Source organism: Hemiscyllium ocellatum, chromosome 48, assembly GCF_020745735.1.
Source record: "Hemiscyllium ocellatum isolate sHemOce1 chromosome 48, sHemOce1.pat.X.cur, whole genome shotgun sequence".
Classification (NCBI taxonomy): Eukaryota; Metazoa; Chordata; class Chondrichthyes; order Orectolobiformes; family Hemiscylliidae; genus Hemiscyllium; species Hemiscyllium ocellatum.
Window position 1 is genome coordinate 11,668,584 of NC_083448.1, and position 21,743 is coordinate 11,690,326.

Below are 21,743 nucleotides of genomic sequence, written 5' to 3' on the forward strand. Positions count from 1 at the left end.
TGATTGCATAATGTTCAGCACCTTTCATGAATCCTCATATACTGAATAATCTGTCTCTCTGTGTAGTAAGACCTGGTCAATATTCAGGAATGGGTTGCTAAGTGGGAAGTAACATTTACAGTCTACAAGTGCCAGGTAGGGACCATCTCCAACAAAAAAAACTCAGCCATTTCCCTTTGAATTTACTGTCATTACCATCACTGAATCGCCAATTATCAATATCTTGGGGCTTACATTGACCAGAAAGTGAACTGGGCAAGCCATCTAAATACTGTGATTAGACGTACAGGTCAGAGGTTAGGAATACCCTCACAAAACATTTCCACAATCATACATGTCAGGGGTGTGATGAAATACTGTCCATATCTCTGGAAAAATGCAGCTCCCACAACTCAAAAAGCTCTATACTATCCAGAAGAAAGCAGTCGACTTGTTTGGCACTCATTGACCATTTTCAGCATTCACTCCCTCTACCTCAACTTTTCAGAAATTCACTTTACACAAATTCACTGAGGCTCCTTCAACAGTACCTTTCAAACTGCCATTTCCACCACCTCGGACAGGGCATAAGGGCAGTTCAGTTCCAAGCTGCATGCATCCTAATGCCATTCCTTCACTATCCCTGGCTCAAAATCTGAGAACTCTCTTCCTCACAGCATTGTTGAAGCATTAGCAGCACAGGGACTGCAGCAATCAACAAAGAAACTCACCATGGCATTCTCCTGGGCAACATGGGATGGGCAACAAATTTGCCCCAGTCAGCAACTCTCACATTCTGTTTTTACAAGTCTTATTTTGCACAGGCAGGTGTGGATGTAAAATTCATCTGCTGAGGAAAATGATTATGTGTGACCTGAACAGAGCGACACCACGAATTTGGTTCAGGATTTGTACAATTTAAATGGTTGTGCTGATCTCACCAAATTGGCAACACATTTACACATTGAAGGTCACTCATCAATAAAGAGCCGTCCACCAATTCCTGACTGATGTAGAATTGAGCACTTCAAAAGGCGAAAAGGTTTCTGTACAAGCAGGACTTGGAGATCCACAAAGTGATATGGTAATTAATGCTTCATTTTGAAAACTGGTGATTATTAGGCGAGGTTTGTTAAGACTTTCCTGAAATCCTGAATCACATTTGTGACTGAAAGATTTGATCAAACTTCACTTTAATTATTGTAAATCCGATTTCATTAAAACGAACTCGTTCAGTTATGTTTATAACAACCAGTGCTCTATCAGATCACCGAATGTTCACCAGAAATAACCTCCGTTAATTTCTTGTGTACACGTTTTCAGAACACTTGATGTTGTTGATCATACAAACATCATGCTATTCATCATTATTTCTTTTTGTTGCCCATACATCATCTACGGAGTCAAACACCAAAATGGAAAATGCTCTTTGAGAAGTATCCAATGTTTCTAATGTTATCATGCACACCTCCCTCCACCCGCAACACCCCCCCCCCCCCCTCAGTTGTTCGTAGTTCGTTGTTGAACTTGGAAAAGTTGATCACGACGCCAAGTGCACTGTGCATGTTGATGCAGATTTCACAGACAGCGAGCGATTGTGGGGAGGTGCCAATGCAGTAACGTGATCCTTTCCGCATCTTCAGAGCTGTCCGTGGTGCGAGACTTGGTTTTAAATGCAGCATGTGGTGGCTGTCGGCGGACACTGACAGAGGGAACACCACACAGAACAAAAGCCGGTGGGACATTTGTAACCAGCCAAAGCAGATCAACACAAGATTCAGAGCCGTTTGAACAGAAAACAGCGACAGATTACAGCCAGGTGGTGGTCTCTTTGGAGGGTTGTCTGAAAAAATCTCGCTTTGCCGAACCAATTCCTGCATCGTTTAATCAGAATGTATATTCCAATAGAAAGTTCAGCAAAAAATAGACTTTTCGACATGACCGTGTTGCAGACAAAACGCGGCTGTTTCCATCTGACTTTTCGACTGATCAGCTCGGACACAAATTGACCAGAGGCTGGAAGAAGAAGAGAGATGGCATCGCTGGACTGCTCAATGTTTCGCAGCAATGCCAGCTTCGTCTGCAATACCAGCCAGCAAAACTTCTGGGGAGGGCGCCTGGTCCCCCTCCCTTACTCGCCCCGAAGCACGGCGGCTATCGCCACCGCCGTCAGCTTCCTCATCATGTTGACAATCATTGGGAACGTCCTGGTCATCATCGCTGTCCTGAGCAGCAGGTCGCTGCAAGCCCCCCAGAACCTCTTCCTGGTCTCTCTGGCCGCTGCGGATATCCTGGTGGCCACTTTGATCATGCCCTTTTCCTTAGCCAACGAATTGATGGGTTACTGGTACTTCAAGAAGCTTTGGTGCGAAATTTACCTGGCGCTGGATGTCCTGTTTTGCACTTCCTCGATTGTCCACCTCTGCGCGATAAGCCTGGACAGATACTGGTCAGTCACCCAAGCCATCCAATATCATTCCAAGCGAACTCCCCGGAGAATCCGCTGTGTGATCCTGACAGTCTGGCTGATCGCTGCAGTTATTTCCTTTCCTCCTCTCATCTCCATGAACAAAAACCTGGGCGAAGACCAGATCCCCGTGTGCCGTCTGAATGACGAGAAATGGTACATCCTGTCTTCGTGTATCGGGTCTTTCTTCGCTCCGTGTGTCATCATGATTCTGGTTTACATCCGGATTTACCAAGTGGCCAAACAGAGGGCGAGGCAGCCTCCCGGCAGCAGGAAGCCGGAGCCGGTCAGCGCCAGCAGCTCCAAGGGACGGGGTGCCTCCTTCCGTCCCAGCTGGCAGGAGGACGAAGCGGGGAATTCTCCATCCCGGGCCCACGAAGGACGGCCCAGGCAACAGCAGGCGCGGAAAAAGGATGGTCTCCTCTGCTCCACCAAGCCACTCCATCAGGAGGAGAGCAACTCGACCTCCCCGAGGGAAGGAGAGCACTCCATGAGGCGAGCGAAGCCTGGGACACCAAGTCTCATCAGGAGGAAAGCCATCCCGAACCGGGAGAAACGCTTCACTTTTGTTTTATCTGTGGTGATTGGTGGCTTTGTTGTCTGCTGGTTCCCGTTTTTCTTCTCCTACAGTCTGACTGCCATCTGTCCAGCCACATGCTCTGTGCCCTCTCCCATCTTCAAATTCTTCTTCTGGATCGGTTATTGCAACAGTTCCCTTAACCCGGTGATATACACCATCTTCAACCAGGATTTCCGAGTAGCTTTTAAAAAGATCCTTTGTCGAGAACAGAGAAGATCCGTTTACATCGCCTAGTCCGCAGGTTTCAGACCAGCCGGCTGGTGCCCGAACAGCGACAAGTTTGTTTCAAACTCAATAAAAGTTTGGCAAATAAATGGCATGTGACTGTACCAGTGTCTCACCACGACCTGGTCTTACCTTGAAACAAGGAAACAAATGGGCTGCTGGTGAAAGGAAATGCTCCAAAATGAAATGGTTGTGCTTGGTTCAGTATAAAGTCAAGGGGGAACGCCAAGTCCCGTCGGTTCTGAGGGGAACCAACCCCTTGTCCAATTGGAGTGGGGTTCATTTAGGAAATTCGGCTGGCTCTCGCTTTTTCAGATCGGGACAAAGAGAACTGCTTTTTCGCCATGAGCTATTCAATGGCCGCTGGAAACCCAGCTTTTCTCTGAGATTTTTCGCGGCTTGTTAAATATTTGTAAAGATGCTGCCGACATATGATAAAGTGCAGAGATCTGCGATTTTGATTTAAAACCACTTATTTGTTCTAGTCCAACTTCTAACGCCAGGACTCGTTGCAAATCATTTCAGTCAGTTTTAACTAAGTTATTCAGATAGAATACGGAACAGTGTGTTCAGTGGGGGTAAAGACATAAACAAACAGTCTTATACACATCACTTTTTAAAATATTTTAAATTGAAGCGATTTCGAAGCGTCAGAAAGTTGCTTTCATACTCGAGGTATACTCCGAGCCGTCTAATCATGGTGGAGAAAATCTTATTAAACTGGCGGTTGTTTTAAATCACAGTCTGTTCACATTTGTCCGAGAATCTCCAGTTTCCTCATTTCCCCTCCCCCCACCTTGTCTCAGTCCCAACCCTCGGACTCAGCACCGCCTTCCTAACCTGCAATCTTCTTCCTGACCTCTCCGCCCCCACCCCCACTCCGGCCTATCACCCTCACCTCAACCTCCTTCCACCTATCGTATTCCCAACGCCTCTCCCCCCAAGTCCCTCCTCCCTACCTTTTATCTTAGCCTGCTTGGCACACCCTCCTCATTCCTGATGAAGGGCTTATGCCCGAAACGTCGATTCTCCTGCTCCTTTAATGCTGCCTGACCTGCTGCGCTTTTCCAGCAACACATTTTTAAGCATAAATTATGAATTCACAGTAATAAATGCTGCTTGATATCAGATATGTTCAGCACAAGGATAAGAAATGTCCTGAGTGTGTTTTCTTGGTTAACGATCAATAAAATAGCAGATAGATATTTGTCTGCAGTTATTAACTGGTATATTAAACAGCAGGACTTTTATCCCTCCCCACCCCATAATCATACATTCTTTTATTCACTCCAGGTTTGGTACAATTTGTTGTATACATCTAAATAGATTTCCTTCTGTAGTCATCTCAGGATAAAATTCAAGAATTTTGCAGCAAAGAGAGGTCGTCAAACTATTCACCTCTGAGTTGGGTCACTGAAAAGCAATTTGATTCAGCCCATTACAACCTTCCAAATGTTACTTTTTAAAAATTATCCTCGGAAACCGTTCTGGATTGCCTGCCGTTTTGCAAGGAGAAGAGCTCATTCATATTATGGAATGCAAAAATATAGCTGAAGTTGATTGGATTTCTAAAAAGCAAAAGCAACAAGATGGGAGAGCAGTAATGTTCCTGCAATATCTTGCATTGAGTTTAAGTGGCCTCTCACATATAAGACAATGTTATAAGGAGCAAGCAAATCATTTAGGTTAAGTTGGGAATTACTGATTGTGCTTGAAATGTCACATTTAGAGAAAGTGAAAATGAAAGCAAGGCACTAGAAGCATCATTTGGTGAAGTTTTCTCTTTTCTTTGTTTCTCTCTCTCTCTCTCTTTGAAATGCATTAACTATTCTTGGATTCCTCAACTGAAATTCTTCATCCAAACAACCATTCTTGGGTGTGTGTGTGTCAGGAAATTATAAGATTACAGAGGGCACTGCAGTGGAGTCACAGTTCAGTCCTCATTGGTTTTCGTTCACAATTCTTTCCATCATTGATTGGTGCACAGTGCAAAGGAAAGGCAGTACATCACGTCCTTAATTAAGGGTGCTTTCTAGCATGCTAAAACCTAGTCAGAGTGAGATTAGCCAATTCAGCACAATGAGTTCTACTGAAGCCCCAGTTCCGTATGGGTCATCGACAATTGCTTATCACTAGTGGTCCTGCTGCGGCATTAAAAAATGAGGTCTGCAGATGCTGGAGATCACAGCTGAAAATGTGTTGCTGGTTAAAGCACAGCAGGTTAGGCAGCATCCAAGGAATAGGAAATTCGACGTTTTGGGCATAAGCCTGATGAAGGGCTTATGCCCGAAATGTCGAATTTCCTATTCCGTGGATGCTGCCTAACCTGCTGTGCTTTAACCAGCAACACATTTTCAGCTGCTGCGGCATTAGGAGAATACAGAAATTTTTGTTTTATATGTAACTCATTCTCATGTTGAGATATTGTCCATTGAACAGGGAAGAGAAATAAACATTAAGGTATTAACTTAACTGGAGTTTTTGTTTTGTTTTGTCAGTGCTCTCTCATTGCATTGAGTTAACATTGAAAATGGGAAAATCCTTCAATTCTTGGGACAGTAGGTTAACTGAATGACTGAGCAACTGCAGGTAAAGTACACTCTAAATATGCACCTGATAAACAATAAGTCTGTCCCTAGGTGTACAAGAGAAGATCCATGTACCCTCATGTCTTAACAGGCAGATATAATCCTCTCAGCTAGCTGCAGTACACATTCTGTCCTTTTTCAGCAGCTACAAATAAACAGTGATGCAGTTTGCAGACACACACGACAGAACACTGAATCACACTTACCTCATAAAAAAGGCCTGCAGAGCCCTCCCCTTGTCATGTGCATGTGTTTTCCCTCTTCTATTTTCTCTCTGGCTCACCTGAAAGAAAGAGTTAAACATTACATGCTATTGTACTTCATGTACCACTTGGCCCTGAACTGGGCATTCATCTTTGGAATGAGATGTTGAGTTCAACAGGTCATATTCTGCAAGACAAAACATCTAAAGTAGTTGTATCCAATCCTGTTCTCATAAAATATTCACTGTATAAGTCCTGGCAGGGGTCACTGGACAGGATTGAGCGCAAGAACAACAGCTGTATTTTCTACTTTGCCCAGGGATCCTTTGGCAACTAGCAGATCAATTGATACTGCACAAAACAGAAACCATGTATCGTACTACTCAATATCTCAGTTCTGAAAGTTTTATGGAGTAAACGACTGCCATTCCACCTCAAAGCTCCATGATTCTAGCAATAGTAATCTATCATTAGATCCCTTTTACTTTATAACTTTGATTTCCCATGTGTGATCTTGAGTGCTTTGTCCTCTAATCCTCTCTTTTCCGTGAAATTCTATTGGGTTTCAGTCCTCCAGTCTGCCCCACTGACCATGGTCATATCAGGAAGTGGGGTATTGAGATAATCGTGGGTGGCAGTGTCAACAGTGATCAGGCCCAGAGCTTTACATACACCTTACACCACAGGAAAGGATATGTCACCGTGGACCTTCCAGTTATAAAACAATAGAAAGCAATCACACCTCAAAAGTAATCGGTCAGCTGTGAAATGCCTAGTGCGACGCAGAGATATCACTGCACAGTTCAAGTTCTTTCTAACTCCTGTGACAATACAATGAGTATTGAATAATAATACCAACCTACTGAAGTGTCAGGAATGCATACTGATGTGCAATCATCCAAGTCACAGTCTCATAACTGCCAGCATATCTGACTTCATAGCCAGAACATGACTGATTTAAAAGATAAATGGGCTACTTCAAAAAACACTCAACAGTCTTGAACAATCACATCCAGAACAATAGCAGATATCTGAGAGTTGGAGGTTGAGTTGTAACCTTATAGAGGTTTATAAAATTATGAGGGGTATGGATCGGGTAAATAGACAAGGAATTTTTTCGGTGTGGGGGAGTCCAGAACAAGAGGGCATAGATTTAAGGTGAGAGGATAAAGGTTTAAAAGGGACCTAACAGGCAACTTTTTCACGCAGAGTGTGGTGCGTGTGTCGAGTGAGCTGCCAGAGGAAGTGGTGGAGGCAGATACAATTAGAACATTTAAAAGGCATCTGGATGTGTATATGAATAGGAAGAGTCTACAGAGATATGTGCCATGTGCCGTAAAATTGGACTAGATTAATTTAGGATAACTGGAAGGTATGCACGAGTTGGACCAAAGGATCTGTTTCCGTGCTGTACTTCTCAATGATTCTCTGCCTGCTGAATCACTTTGAAGACCAGTAATTAACAAATAATTTTAAGAATGAAGAAATGATCTGCAAACCAGGTTGAGAAAGATGTCCCCTGCCCCACGTTGACAGCAATGCAAGCACCAAACACCATATATACTCTGCTAACATTTCCAACAAATGAGGAAGGCAATACCCTCGTATATCCAAACAAAGGAATGGAGTTCTTGTGTAAAGTAGTTTTCAGTGTACACTGTGCACCCATTAAACAGGAAAAATTATGAACAGAGTCTTAGAAATGTACAGTGTGGAAACAGACCCTTTGGTTCATCCTGTCATGCCGAACAGATATCCAAAAACCAATCTGGTCCCATTTACCAGCACTTGGCCCATATCCTTCCAAATCCGTCCAATTCATATACCCAACCAGATGTTTTTTAAATGTTCCACTACTTTCTCTGGCATCTCATTCCATACATGCTCCACCCTCTGTGTGAAAAAGTTGCCCCTGAGGTCCCTTTTAAATCTTTCCCATCTCACTTAAACTTAAGTGAATCATTGCTTTTTTGAAGCTATTACTCCAAATTCTCATAAGCTTTCCTTTCCTGGGATATTGATTGTTATTGAAATTTGGATCCACAGTTAACAGTGACCACCTCTTCTGATGATGAGACCCCACAGCTTTCTTCCCACAGTTGCTGCCAGACCTGCTATGTTTCACCAGCAATGTCTGCTTTTGGCTCAAATCTCAAGCAGCCATGGTTGTTTGTTTTATTTATAGCAGCCACTGGCAAGTAGCCAAAGTGATAATTGTTTCAGGAAGAACCAAGGCAGTTCTTCGAACCAACAACGCAGAGTATGAGAGCTATAAATGCCTCTCTCCCTCTGAATACATAGCTACACTGAGAAACAGGAACAAGATTCCTGCGTGTTATTTTCTGGGTTTCTCGATGTTTTGCTGGTTGTACATTAGTTGCAAGAACGAAGCACCAGAAGAACAAAAACACTTCGCATCCTAAACTACTGCTGTGACAAACTAGAAGGGCAATTACTCCACTTTCTTAAAAGCATAATTTAAAAAGAAGTTTGCACCTTATTTGACAGGCACTGGTGCCTTCTTTAGCATCCACTAGCTTGGCCACACAAGACCTGGGACAACTGATGGAAACTTGCTGAAAGTAATCTCCATCCTTGCAGGTGAACTTAGTACTGGGATTTTAAAACAACCTTAATCTTGCACCAGGCAGCACAACCATATTTACTGGCTCACCTGGGCTTGGATGACAAGTATGAGATTCTCTCTTCCATCCTGATCCCAAGCATCTCTCAACTTCATAATAAGGTTGGCCTTGTTGCAAAGTGAATGTCAATGAGATCAATTTATCACTCCAAACTTCTACTAAAGCTCCATTACACAAGAATACTATGCATTAGGCACAAGTGAAGTGAAAAATGAAATCTATTGAGGCATAAGACAACTTTTAAGAATTCACAGGAATCACTTTTTGGCTTTAAATAATGGGCAACAGAGCACAGAGCACCATTGTAAATAAATTACATGTTCTCAGTTTTTTCTGTTCAAATGCAATTTTTTTTCACTTGGTCATTTATGCAGTGTATCCTTACAGGCCCTCCAAAGAGACTGATTATTAATAGCAGGGTACACATAGCAGTGATAGCATTCTCTCCAAAAAATCACTGCCACCTTCATGAATAGCAACAACAGATAATGTACAATATTCTTGTCACAAAACCAAACTTGCTGTCAATCAACAGATCTCAGACAAATTAATTAGGGAATGTGACTTTCCAAAACAGAAGGTGATGGTGTCACAGTGATAATATCATGAGACCAATAATTTCAAGTGCAGGCTTATACTCTGGGAGCATGGGCTCAAATCTCAACCTTGGTCGCTGACCGGATTTAAACTGAAATCACTAAGTGTGGACCCTTAAGCAAGTCTGGATCATGATGATCATAAAACTATCAGCAATTGTTGTAAAGACAACATTCATGAATGCCCCCTTGGAAATGAAACCTTGCCCAGTCTGGTGTACATGTGTATCCAGATTCACAGCAAAGTGATTGACTCTCAACTACTCTTTGAAATGACTGACTAAGCTCCTCAATTCAAGGGCAATTTGGGATGGCAACAAATGCTGCCCTAACCAGTGCACCCACATCCTATAAAAGAATGATAGAAAATGCAATGCAGAAAAAGATGACCTGTGCTGACTCTTTCAGAGATGTGCTGGTGTTTCTCCATGGTGTTGTGGACCAGGCCAGACCCCCTCAAAACATTTCAAGAAAGTAGCCCGGATCCTAATTTTACTAATTGCTTTAAGGAGGTGTACAGTGGATATTTCAGAAGTGATGCAGTCAGCCCAACCACTTAATTTTAAACAAAACAGAATTTATTTGCAAGATTACCTACTGAAACACAAAGAAAAGAGAACAGAATACAAAATAACTTACCTGAAAACCCAACAAACTATCCTAACTTAAATGACGCTGTTCCAAATACTTGCAACAATCCCCATAAATACACTTTTGCAGAAAAAGGAAAAATCCAACATAGGTTCTTACAGGAGAGATGTCAGAGAGAGGATCAACATGGACCTGCTCCTTTGGATCCAGCAAATTCACCACTGACTGCCTGCTAAAACCAAATCAAACCAGAGAAAAGTTAAGCTGGGAGAATTGGCCTCTCCTCTTACATTGTGCCAGTGATTTTTTCAAAATTTGAAAGCCTCTTTCCTGAGGCAGTATGTGTTATCTATAATCATTGAAGGTCAATGAGATGACCCCAGAATGACAGTCAAAGAAGCAGATTTTTCTCCTTGACGCAGAGATGTACCACCCTTGCATCATCAACCCACTTACTATTCAGTTCTGCGGCTCAGAGCTGCATTTTGGAGCACACCAGCACCTTTCGTTGCAGCCAGAAAACGTTGAAACTCCAGGAGAAGCTCTCACCTTGTGGATTGGACTAGAGTACATCTCAGAGCTGTTCATTTGTTTCTCATCTGTTCTCGTTGTGCACCACCTTGCATCTAATTTTCCATGCCTTGCCTTTTTGCTTTTTGCTCAATAATCCGAGTAAGTCAGCCCATAGACCTTTGGTCTTGCCTTGCCTTTTAGCTACATATACAAAGCCAGGAAATTTGTCGCAGTTGTCAGCAGCGAGGTGTGCATGTTGCTTTACATGATATTGCATCATGCTACATCAATCTCACACCTCCAACGTGTGCCAGCAAAAACACACAGCAATCATACTGCATGAACCATCAACTAAATGGTCATGCTTCAAAGTCAAGCAGGACTAGTACAACAAGGCAAGGACAGCATCCAATATCAGTTCAGGGGCTTAGGCATGGTCAATTGCTCCCCTGATGGGATGAGGATCAGAAGGTTAATATCACGACTGTCCAGGCAGTAAGCCACGGTCAGTCTTGCTGCTCTGGTGCAATTAACCTTGGATTTGTTCAGTTATGGAGCTGCATAGATCAGAGTCTGGTGAGTCATCATTTGGGGTAGGTCTCTCCAAATCTGCCTGTGCCTATGCTACTGTCATTCTGGGGGTCATCTCATTGAAGGTCAATGTGTTTGTCAGGGGCCACTGCTGTGGAAGAGACTTTGGGCACATTGATTCTGGGGATTGGAGGCTGCATGCTGGATCACAGAAGGAAGAAAAGTTTTGAACAACAAGGTGAGAATTCGGCCAGAGAGCAGCGATAAGCCTCCTTCTTTCATTGGTAATCCATGTGTAAAGGGAGAGGGGTGGTTGGATCAGTGGAGAAGGAGTCCATCCTGAGATGTTGGTGATGCCTGTCCAAGATACAGACTGATGGTACAGGCAGTGAGATGCTATGGCCAGGTACTCACTCTGACTTTCATTCTGGAAATTATCACTGAAGTAACTCTTCAGAGGCTGGGATCTCATCACCAATCACCCTTCATTTACAAATGCATAGCATTTGAAAAAAAGCACTGACTCTCAGTGAGTCAAGCATTCAGCAACCCAGTATCCCTGACATTCATTCTTTTATATCAGCCAGTTCTTCCTCATTGGGTCTGTGAATCTGGTCCAATCAGGGAACATGAGATCCTACTGGATGACCTCATTACAATCACTGTAGACACTGTTTTGTTTCTATCCGACAGGTGGGACAATTGGGAACTACATATCAATGGAATGAGATGACGTAAATATGGCACGTTAATGCATGCCAATGGAGGATGTAGACCTATCACTGCTCTATGGTCGAATTCTCACTTTGTCATTCAAAACGTGGTTAAAAAAGCATCTTTTTCTCCTTGGCCACAGAGATGTCACCTTATTTTCCCAAATGCCTCACTAATTATCCTTGTCATTCAGAGACTGGGAAAATTCCACCCTTTGTTTCTATATCTTTGCTAACTTTGCTTTTCAAGACGTAGTATTTTCTGAATTCTGTTTTAAAAGTTCATACAGGCTATATCACTGCATAACTTGAATCCTCTTTCTCCTATCTTGTTCAAAAAGCTCAATCCAGTTAGTTTGGCATGATTTGCTCTCAATCTGCGTTGACCTTTTTTTTGATCAGTCCGTGCTTGGCCAGTAGTTGTTAATCATTGCACAGATTCTTGTTTCTTTGAAGATAATCTCTCCATTGTGGGGAAACTACATGGCCTGGAGTGCTCTGGTTATCCTTCTCCTGTTTTTCAGCAAGACTAACATCTGCAGTCCTTCGGTTCTACAGCCAACATTACCATCTCAGGAAGATTGCAAGCTGTTCCATCAAAGAACCATATGCTTCACAGAATCAGTACGACAGACATCATTTACTCTCATAATTTATTGACGCTTTTCATGGTTTTTTGAACCTAATTGTATTATACCAGATGATATTATAAATATTTAAACCTTTCCGTTTGCACATTTCAACCCTTATTCCTCCCCTGAATATAGTGCCTGTTCCTGAGGTGAGTTCACATGTGCTAGCAGCTCTTCAGTGTTGGGTTTCCCGTGAATAATTTTAGGTTACTCCGCTAAGAGGAGTGTCATAGACCAGGATAATCCTGTGGCTCTCTAACATCACACCTATTTTCTTTTCAACAACAAAACATAATACACAACAAATTTGAAGAACCCTAGTTTATTATTTTTCACTGTTTACTCTGAGGGATGCGGAGGCCAACAATAGCATATTCATTCAAACCCAACTAAATCAGTGAATTAAGGACAGATGAAGGCTTGAAATTTGGTTCTCAAGTGTGTGTGGCTTTACTTGCAAAATATATAACTAAACAAGTCTTTGGAAATCCAACTTTCATTTGGTTTAATTATTTTGTTCTTGATACAGCAAGGCTGAGATTAACGAATTCTCTGATCAGTTCAACTCCCATTCTTAACCAGTGCCAGTGAATTCCTCTGTACCGTAGCTGTGATGGTTTGCATTAAATTCAAACTGATAAGATCACACACAACATTCCTATTTAATATCTTCACCACTGATAAAATGTACTTTTTTCAGTAAATTATGTGTTGCATCAATGCAAAAGAATAAATCGTGATTATATCACTTATAAAGTAGCTCAGTGTGAGCAAATGCTTCTACAATGGAGTTCTGTGATTGTGAAAAATTTTTATTTTAGGTTCAGTTACAAAATCTTTTTCAAAAATATCTCCGATACAAAAGCATTCCCTTGAGCTGCAAAAAGAAGTACATTTCCATAAATGAATATGGATTTCATCGGAAAAGTGCTTCATACTTAAAAAGCAGGTTATTGGTTCTGTGACAGTAGATGCACAATGGCACAGCAAAGCAACTTGGATTTTAATTGGCATGAATATCTATTTCATGCTGATTTTGCAAGTTTGTATCATTGAGCATGTTTTTCATGATTATTCAACAAACACAACTTTTTAAAAATGAAGAAAGTAGGAGTCAGAATGAAAGTCAGGAAGATCTTTGTTAACCAAAAAATAAATTAGTTTTGGAAAAAGTTATCAAGGAAGACGTAGATGTATAAATTGGTTTAAAAGTCTGGTGATATCAAGGAATGTTGGGACCTTTTGGTGGTTGAAGTAACTCAAATCTATTTCCATGCCAGAACGATGGGTGATTTGGAGGTGTACTTGCAGGTGATGGTGTTCCGAGGTGCCGGTGTTCCAAGGTGGCTGCCTCCCTCAAATCACTCAGCAGCACAGTTTGCAAGTTTCGGGCAAATGATGGGAGAGGTCTTGGGAGGATGCTATAGTGTTCCACTGCAGCTACAGGACACTAATGATGGAGAGAGTGAATGTTTCAGGTGGTTAATGAGATTGTTTGATCCTGAATGGCATTGAGTTTCTTGAGCTTTGTTGAAAAACTCAATCAGGCAAATGGACAGTACTTTATCACATTTCTGACTTGTGCCATACATATCGTGAAAAGACAATCATCGTCCACAACCGAGATTATGTGACGATGAGTTGTCACTACTATCCCAAGCCTGAACATTGCCACGATTTTGTTGCATGCCACAACAGACCACTTCATTGTTTGAGGACTGGAAATGACACTGAACACTATGCAATCCCCAGTTGTCAATGTTGTGTCCGTTATGACACCATCGAGTATCAAGTTTCCCTCCTTATTCTTACTGACTTCAAATTTTCAAGGATTCCTTACACCAAATTCAGCTAAGTGTTGCCTTAATGTCAAGAATTGGTGTTGGCATTTGTGCTTTTGGTAAAAGCCTCTATTTTCTTTTTGCGAGATGCCTTTTTAAGTCTAAAGTGAAACGAAGATACTTCTGGCAATGAGTCTTTTCATATCTGTGAAGTGTTCATTTGGTTTGGAACTAAAGCAAAGGCTAAATAGACAGCAAATGGGCTCCAGAACTGCAAATGGTTTCAGAAATTCTAAAGACAAATAACTGTGTGCAGAAAAGAAGATATAGTTGATGCAAACAGAAAGAGATTCACGCATCATACAGTAAAAACAGACAGAAAGCTGAACTCATTTTAGGCAAGGCCCCTGTTATGGTCAGAGCCGACCAGACTGAAATGTGATATGTCTGCTCAGCAACATTTGAACAATTTGATTTTAGTTGGTTTGTTACAGAACAAGTTTTAAGAGATGGCATCTTGTCCTTTGGTGACTTCTGTTGGTACTTGTGGGAATTAATCTTTTGAAATGTTACGATAGACTGGTTATAAATTAACCCGACATTGAGTTTTATCAGGAGAGGGCTTATGCCCGAAATGATGATTCTCCTGCTCCTCGGATGCTGCCTGACCTGCTGCGTTTTTCCAGTACCACACTCTTGACTTTGATCTCCAGCATCTGCAGTCCTCACTTTCTTCTCCTTGTCATAAAAATCTACTTGGTTTACTTGAGTCAGAAATCTACCTTGCTTCTCTGATTTGTTTTATAGTTGACTTCAGACATAGAACAATGTGGTTGACTCTGAACTATCCTTTGCACTAACTAAGCATGCCATTCAGTTGGATCAAACCTCCAACAGGACTCAAAGGAAAGAAACTGGACTGACCACCTCACACTGATCCAGCTAAGTTGGAAATGACACTAGCAAACTCAGCCCTGTTGATCCTGGAAAGTCCTCCTTATTAGCACATGGAGGGTAAGGCTTAAAGTTAAGACAGCTATCTCACAAATGGTCAAGCTACGGCAGCACCACTACTGACTGAGCCGGGAAGTCTTGGTAGATGCCAAGGCAATGAATAAGAGGCAAAAACATATCTCATCCTCAGCCATCTGCCTTCTGCAGATGCACCTGACTGTGACAGCATTTGTACGAATGACCACCGCACAGTCTTTGTGAAGACATCATCTCATCTTCATACTTAAGATACCCTTCAGTGTGTTGTGTGACATCAGCATTGAACTTCTTGGGCTAGATTGTGAAAAGATCCAGCAAATCAAAACAGGATTCCATGAGGTGCTGGAAACCATCAGGAATAACAGTAGAATGCCCTCACACAGTAAATAATGTAGCTTAAACCCCAGCACCAAATGCAAACTTTAACATATTCTCAGCCATCATAGGCTCTCAAAGTCAAAAATTCAATATTTGTTTCTAAAGGAACTAAAAAGCATGATTCAGCACAAATATTCAGCAGAAGTGTCCGTAAATGAAAAGACTACTGCTATATTTGCAACTAGAACCCCTGAACCATTTTAAGTAAAGGGTGGATAACACGCGGATAATAAAAATCTGGCGTTCAAATGTTGATGGAGCCATGGAATTAATGTGATGAATATTTCACTTTTCATTACAACTAGTTCATTGTAAAATGGGCCAGTGACGAGTTACATTGTTCCATAAGTATGAATGTCTCCTCAAGGGAGACAACAATCTGTCACCTTGCCTGAACTACAAACGATCCACATCTAGTATAAAATTGAAGCAATACTCAACGACCTTCTCAGAACGATCTCACTCAAAATCAAAACTCAGCACAAAATAATTATCCTGAGAGAAAAGGAACATCAGTGTTTCAAAAGACTGGAATGCAGGATATGGTTGGGCGCACATGTGCATGGCACATGAAGAACAACACTGCATTCCAAAATTAGAAAAGTTCTCATACATGATGCAAAACAGCAACGAGTTGGAATGGGACCCCTTGGCTTTGTTTAATATTAGCCTTTGATAAAGATATGACAAGCAGAATCTGCAGAGCTAACAATCCAATCCCAAGTTCAGTCATTCTCACAGGAAATAAACATTCAGAGGGGTCAGTTCAGTAAATGAGTTTTACAAGCTGTCTGTGGGAGTATTAATATGTCAGTGTTTACTGCAGAGGCGGCTGTCACGTATAATCCGAGTTACAAAGCCCAGTGTCACTTTCTCTGCCCCAAAATCTCATTCCTCTTGCTTAGTTCTGCCCTGTACCAGAATATTGGAGCATTTCTGTGATGGTGATCTCTGGTTGGGGGGGGGGTCGAGGTTCAGGTCAATCAGCTCCCACATCCCATGTGAACATACAGATACCAGTGATCTCAGCCTTCTGTGAGTGGGCACAGCACTCACAATGCTATCACTGAAAGTTTAAATTTAGCTCAGCCTAAATCTCTTCAACATGGAAACTTATAAATATTTATTCTGAATTGATCTATGTTCAATCTTATCATACTGAATGTATGCAAATTTCTCATAGTTATACAACAAAAAATTCTCAACAGACCTAACATAAAATATACAAGAGCTAGGGACATAACATAGCAAGATAAACAGAACGTAAGAATGTCTGTTCACCCAGTCCACCACAGACCATGTATACACCAGTACCTTTCAGAAATTAAAGTTAACATTTTGGGTCCAGTGACTCTTATTCTGACTTCCTCCAGAAATTTGTTTTTGTTTCAGATTTTCTGCATCCACACTTCTTTGTCTTATTCCTTCCAGAAATTATTTCAATTTCCAGAGAATTGTGAGATGCCCAGCAGGATCCGGTCAAAGAATAGAGCAACATGTATCTGCTGACTCAGCAGTTCGGGAGAAGTCACATCAGATTCAAAACGTTAATTCTGCTTTTCTCTCCACAGATTCTGCCAACGTGCCAACTCTCCAGCATTTTCTGTAGTCATTTCAGATTTCCAGCATCTAAAGTATTTTGTTTTCATCTGCCTGTGGGAACGTACTCCAATTATCTTAAATCCAGTAAATGTAGACACAAGTTGGCAAAGTGTATGGGCCTTGTTACAAGTGAATTCTAACCAGTTAAAACCACTGGGGTTACCAGCACCACAGCAGTTATAAGCATCCCTCTGAACTAATTTTACCTTCCAAACTATTTGAAGCTGAATGGAAAAGACATTTGCCCCAGTGACAGGTCAAATCCTCTTGTGTCAATGAGTCAAGTTGTTGATCAACTCTGCCATGGAGCACTACAGACTGTCCTGGTTCAGCCACTGGATTTTTTAAGCTTGCCAAAAAAGGCTACTTTGCTGCCAAACTTCCTTTGCTTGGCATGTCATTTTGGAGCCCCTCAGCACCACAGATTTCCCACCTGCTTTCTAGCCAAGAAGGATTGTCATCAATTGGCCATTATGCAAATCGCCAACAGGAGTTCAAGCCCTTGATGGATTGTTTACAGGCACTGGGAACAGCTCAAGAGTGATATGGCAAGAAGATCAAATCACTGAAAGGGTTCAGAAAGGGTTTACAAGGATGTTGCCAGGGTTGAAGGATTTGAGCTATGGGGAGAGGCTGAACAGGCTGGGGCTGTTTTCCCTGGAGCATCATAGGCTGAGGGGTGACCTTACAGAGGTTTACAAAACTACGAGAGGCATGAATAGGTTAAGTAGGCAAAGTCTTTTCCCTGGGGATTGTGGAGTCCAGAACTAAAGGCCATAGGTTTAGGGTGAGAGGGGAAATATATAAAAGGGACCTAAGGGGCAATATTTTCACACAGAAGGTGGTACGGGTTTGGAATGAACTGCCAGAGGAAGTGGCTGGTACAATTGCAACATTTAAGAGGCATTTGGATGGGTATATGAATAGGAAGGGTTTGGAAGGATATGGGCCGGGTGCTGGCAGGTGCGACTAAATTGGGTTGGGATATCTGGTTGGCATGGACGAGTTGGACCGAATGGTCTGTTTCCATGCTGTACATCTCTGTGACTCTTATGACACTGCAGAACATGAAAACTGCTACTATCTTTCTGACTGCAGAATTGGCACACATGAAAATCCTGGTGAGTCACAGATCGCCAGCTAAAGATGTAAAACCTCAACAGCTTGCCTCCTTGAAATACAATCAAGAGAATTCTGAGCCCTGGGACAACAAAATCTGAAATAGAGCATCTAGATAATTCATCCAGGAGTGATCATCCCAAACTCAGAGTTTTCACAGTTATTACCTGTTGGAAATCATCCTTTATTGTGATTCAACATGTGACTTGTAAGTTACCTTTAAGTTGCTCTGATACAAATCATGCTTGGAACAGATTTACATCTGACCACTCTAATTAATATAATTTTGTACCGGAGAGGTTTGGTACTTGACTCCACCAAGGCAGGATCTCAAGTACTTTCAACTACAATGCTACATTACATTAAATAATGATTATTTATCAGATTTATCAGTAGAGTGAGACAAAAGAATAGTTTGCTGGTTTTATTACAGGACAAAAATCATCAACATTCCTGCTTCTTCCCACGATCATCTGCAAACAAAAAGCTCATCATGATGGAACGAAGCTCCCAGTAAAATCATTGGCAAGCTCCAATAATCCCTTGTGAACACATACTAAATGATGAGCTCTCATTCTTAGTCTGGGTAGCTCGAGCGAAATTGGCAGATGAAATAACTCCACAAAGTTATCCTGGTCACTAAGTCACCCTTTAGTTACACGTGAATAGTCCTTGACTTTCATACTGCCACACACAGAGTCAGGCCCCTGAAGGTCAGTCTTTATGACACTCAATCTTTTTATGTCAGCCAGGGCTCCCAGATTAACAGCCCCAATCAAGGGACTCAGATCCTAGGAACTCCACCTGGTTGACCTGACCTCGCTGCAATGACTGCATCAGAAACCTGCAATCAAGACATGATTGGTGTGTTGAGATCACGTTTTAGAAGCAGGCAAGAAAATTTTACAGATCTTGAAGGATGGCACCTTATCTGACTGCGTAAGCATAACCTCTACTGACATATGTTGAAGTACTGAACCATTCGAACATTATTGATTAAGGACACAGAGAACATTTTCAAAGCTGCTCTTGGCAAACAATGCATTTAATGGTAAAAGTTGGAAACTGAGAAATGCAGTTGAAAGAAGCAATGTCAGATCCCTGGTTGTTTTCTTCGATGGCTTAGAGTCAAAGATCAGTCCAGCATTGCGCTTTTGATTGCTATCTAGTTATCACCTATTAGAGCTGGTGCCCAGGTTGTCAGGTGAGGGCATGAATAGCTGTGCTGTCCACCTACAGTGAAATAACTTATGGATATTCACTGTGAGAATATAAATGATGGGGCAGTGACACTCATAAAATACAGCAAGGGATCAAAGTATGAGACAAAGTTAAAAGAAACTAATGATGAAACATTTTATCATGTTTGAAATTTTCAAAGATGATTTGTTGATGAAAATGAATCCTCTGATAACCCCTCTAGTGAAAAATGAGGTCTGCAGATGCTGGAGATCACAGCTGCAAATGTGTTGCTGGTCAAAGCACAGCAGGTTAGGCAGCATCTCAGGAATAGAGAATTCGACGTTTCGAGCATAAGCCCTTCATCAGGAATAAGAGAGAGAGAGCCAAGCAGGCTGAGATAAAAGGTAGGGAGGAGGGACTAGGGGGAGGGGCGAGACAGGCCGCTTACTTGCGCAACGCTTCAGAGAACACCTCTGGGCCGCCCGAACCAACCAACCCAATCACCCCGTGGCTCAACACTTTAACTCCCCCTCCCACTCCACCGAGGACATGCAGGTCCTTGGACTCCTCCACCGGCAGAACACAACTACACGACGGCTGGAGGAGGAGCGCCTCATCTTCCGCCTGGGAACCCTCCAACCACAAGGTATGAATTCAGATTTCTCCAGCTTCCTCATTTCCCCTCCCCCCACCTTGTCTCAGTCGGTTACCTCAACTCAGCACCGCCCTCCTAACCTGCAATCCTCTTCCTGACCTCTCCGCCCCCACCCCACTCCGGCCTATCACCCTCACCTTGACCTCCTTCCACCTATCCCACCTCCATCGCCCCTCCCCCTAGTCCCTCCTCCCTACCTTTTATCTCAGCCTGCTTGGCTCTCTCTCTCTTATTCCTGATGAAGGGCTTATGCTCGAAACGTCGAATTCTCTATTCCTGAGATGCTGCCTAACCTGCTGTGCTTTGACCAGCAACACATTTGCAGCTAACCCCTCTCGTGAAATTATGACAAAGATTGTAGGATTTATCACACCGACTACATTTCCAGGTGCTACCCCATGTTGTTGAGTACCTTTATATTTGCATGAATATTTTGTGAAGGTAAACCTCATCATAACTTGTTTCCATCTCCTACAGGGGACAGAAAATTTTCCATTAACCTTCACCCCTATCTAAACACCACACAATTAGTGCATAGGTCAAAGAGTTAAGAGTAAGTACTTGAAAAAACATCTCCCAAATGCTGTTGGGCCAAAAGCAGGGATATATTGGGACTGAATACATTTCTGAAACAATGACAGGGAGTGCTGGAGAGTGAAATGAGTTTCCTCTAGTTTCAAGTCCAATGATCCTTCTTCAGAACTGAAAGCAGCTGGGAAAGGATTGTATTTATGCTGGTGATTGAGTCTGTGGTGGGGGGGGGGGGGGGGGGGGTTGTAGGCACAGAGCCCAAACAAAAAAAAAGTCAATTTACTTCCAGGCAATTTCATGAAATCTCACTTGAGGACTGACACAGATGTGCTGAGGGCTATTCTGTACTTAATCTCCCCATTACATGTAAAATGTAAAAATACCCAAACACTGGGAATTCCATTTTTTTCAAATAATCTGATACTGGGGAATCAATTTTCAAAATGTGAAAAACTAAATCTTCTGGTTCTTTGTTTTAATTTAATGAGACACCAAGCCTCAAATTAATCATGATATTTTGTAAATTTATCCTACAGAATAGACTCAGTGGCAGAATTGGAAGAAAGTTCAGAAAAGCATTTGTTTTTATTCATTCACAGGCCAACATTTTTTGCCCCTCCCTAATTGCCCAGAGGGCAGTTAAGAGTCAACCATATTGCTGTGATCTGGAGTGGCATGCAGGGCAGACCGGGTATGAATGGTAGTGTTCTTCCCTGAAAGACATTAGTGAACCAGATGGGCTTTTACAACTATCAACAATGCACTCATGCTCATTGTTGGACTCTTAATTCCAAATTTTATTGAATTCAAATTCCACCATCTACCGCAGCAGGATTGAAATCTGATTTTCCAGAAGATGTCCTGGGTCTGTGGACAAATAGTCCAATGATAATAAGATTAGGCCATTGCTTTCCCTTGCATCAAGACCTTGACATTGGGATCTTTCACCTCTTCTCACCCAACATCCAGCTCACACCCAGGTTTATTTTATAGTGATTTTTGTGGATTTCACATGACATCAGAATACCGGATCTGTTTATTTAAAAGTAGGATGGCACTTCCTTTCTGTGGTCGGCCTGCAGTAATGATGAAGATCTGTGTTTTAGCTACCAATATAACCAAATTTCAGCTCAGTGGGAGCGGCTTTAATTTGGGAAAAATAGGTGACATCGTCAGTGCTTGGGAGCCTCCTGTGAAGCGCTTCTGTGATGTTTCCTCCCGCGTTTATAGTGATTTGAC

General features: G+C 42.2%; 1 protein-coding gene across 1 annotated transcript; it reads left to right on the forward strand.

The window, feature by feature from the left end:
- Nucleotides 1-1,622: 1,622 nt before the first annotated feature.
- LOC132836843 (alpha-2C adrenergic receptor-like) lies at nucleotides 1,623-5,442 on the forward strand. The gene has a single exon (XM_060856372.1). It carries the CDS (start codon nucleotides 2,013-2,015, stop codon nucleotides 3,258-3,260), a length of 1,248 nt encoding a protein of 415 aa, XP_060712355.1. The 5' UTR covers nucleotides 1,623-2,012; the 3' UTR covers nucleotides 3,261-5,442.
- Nucleotides 5,443-21,743: the final 16,301 nt, after the last annotated feature.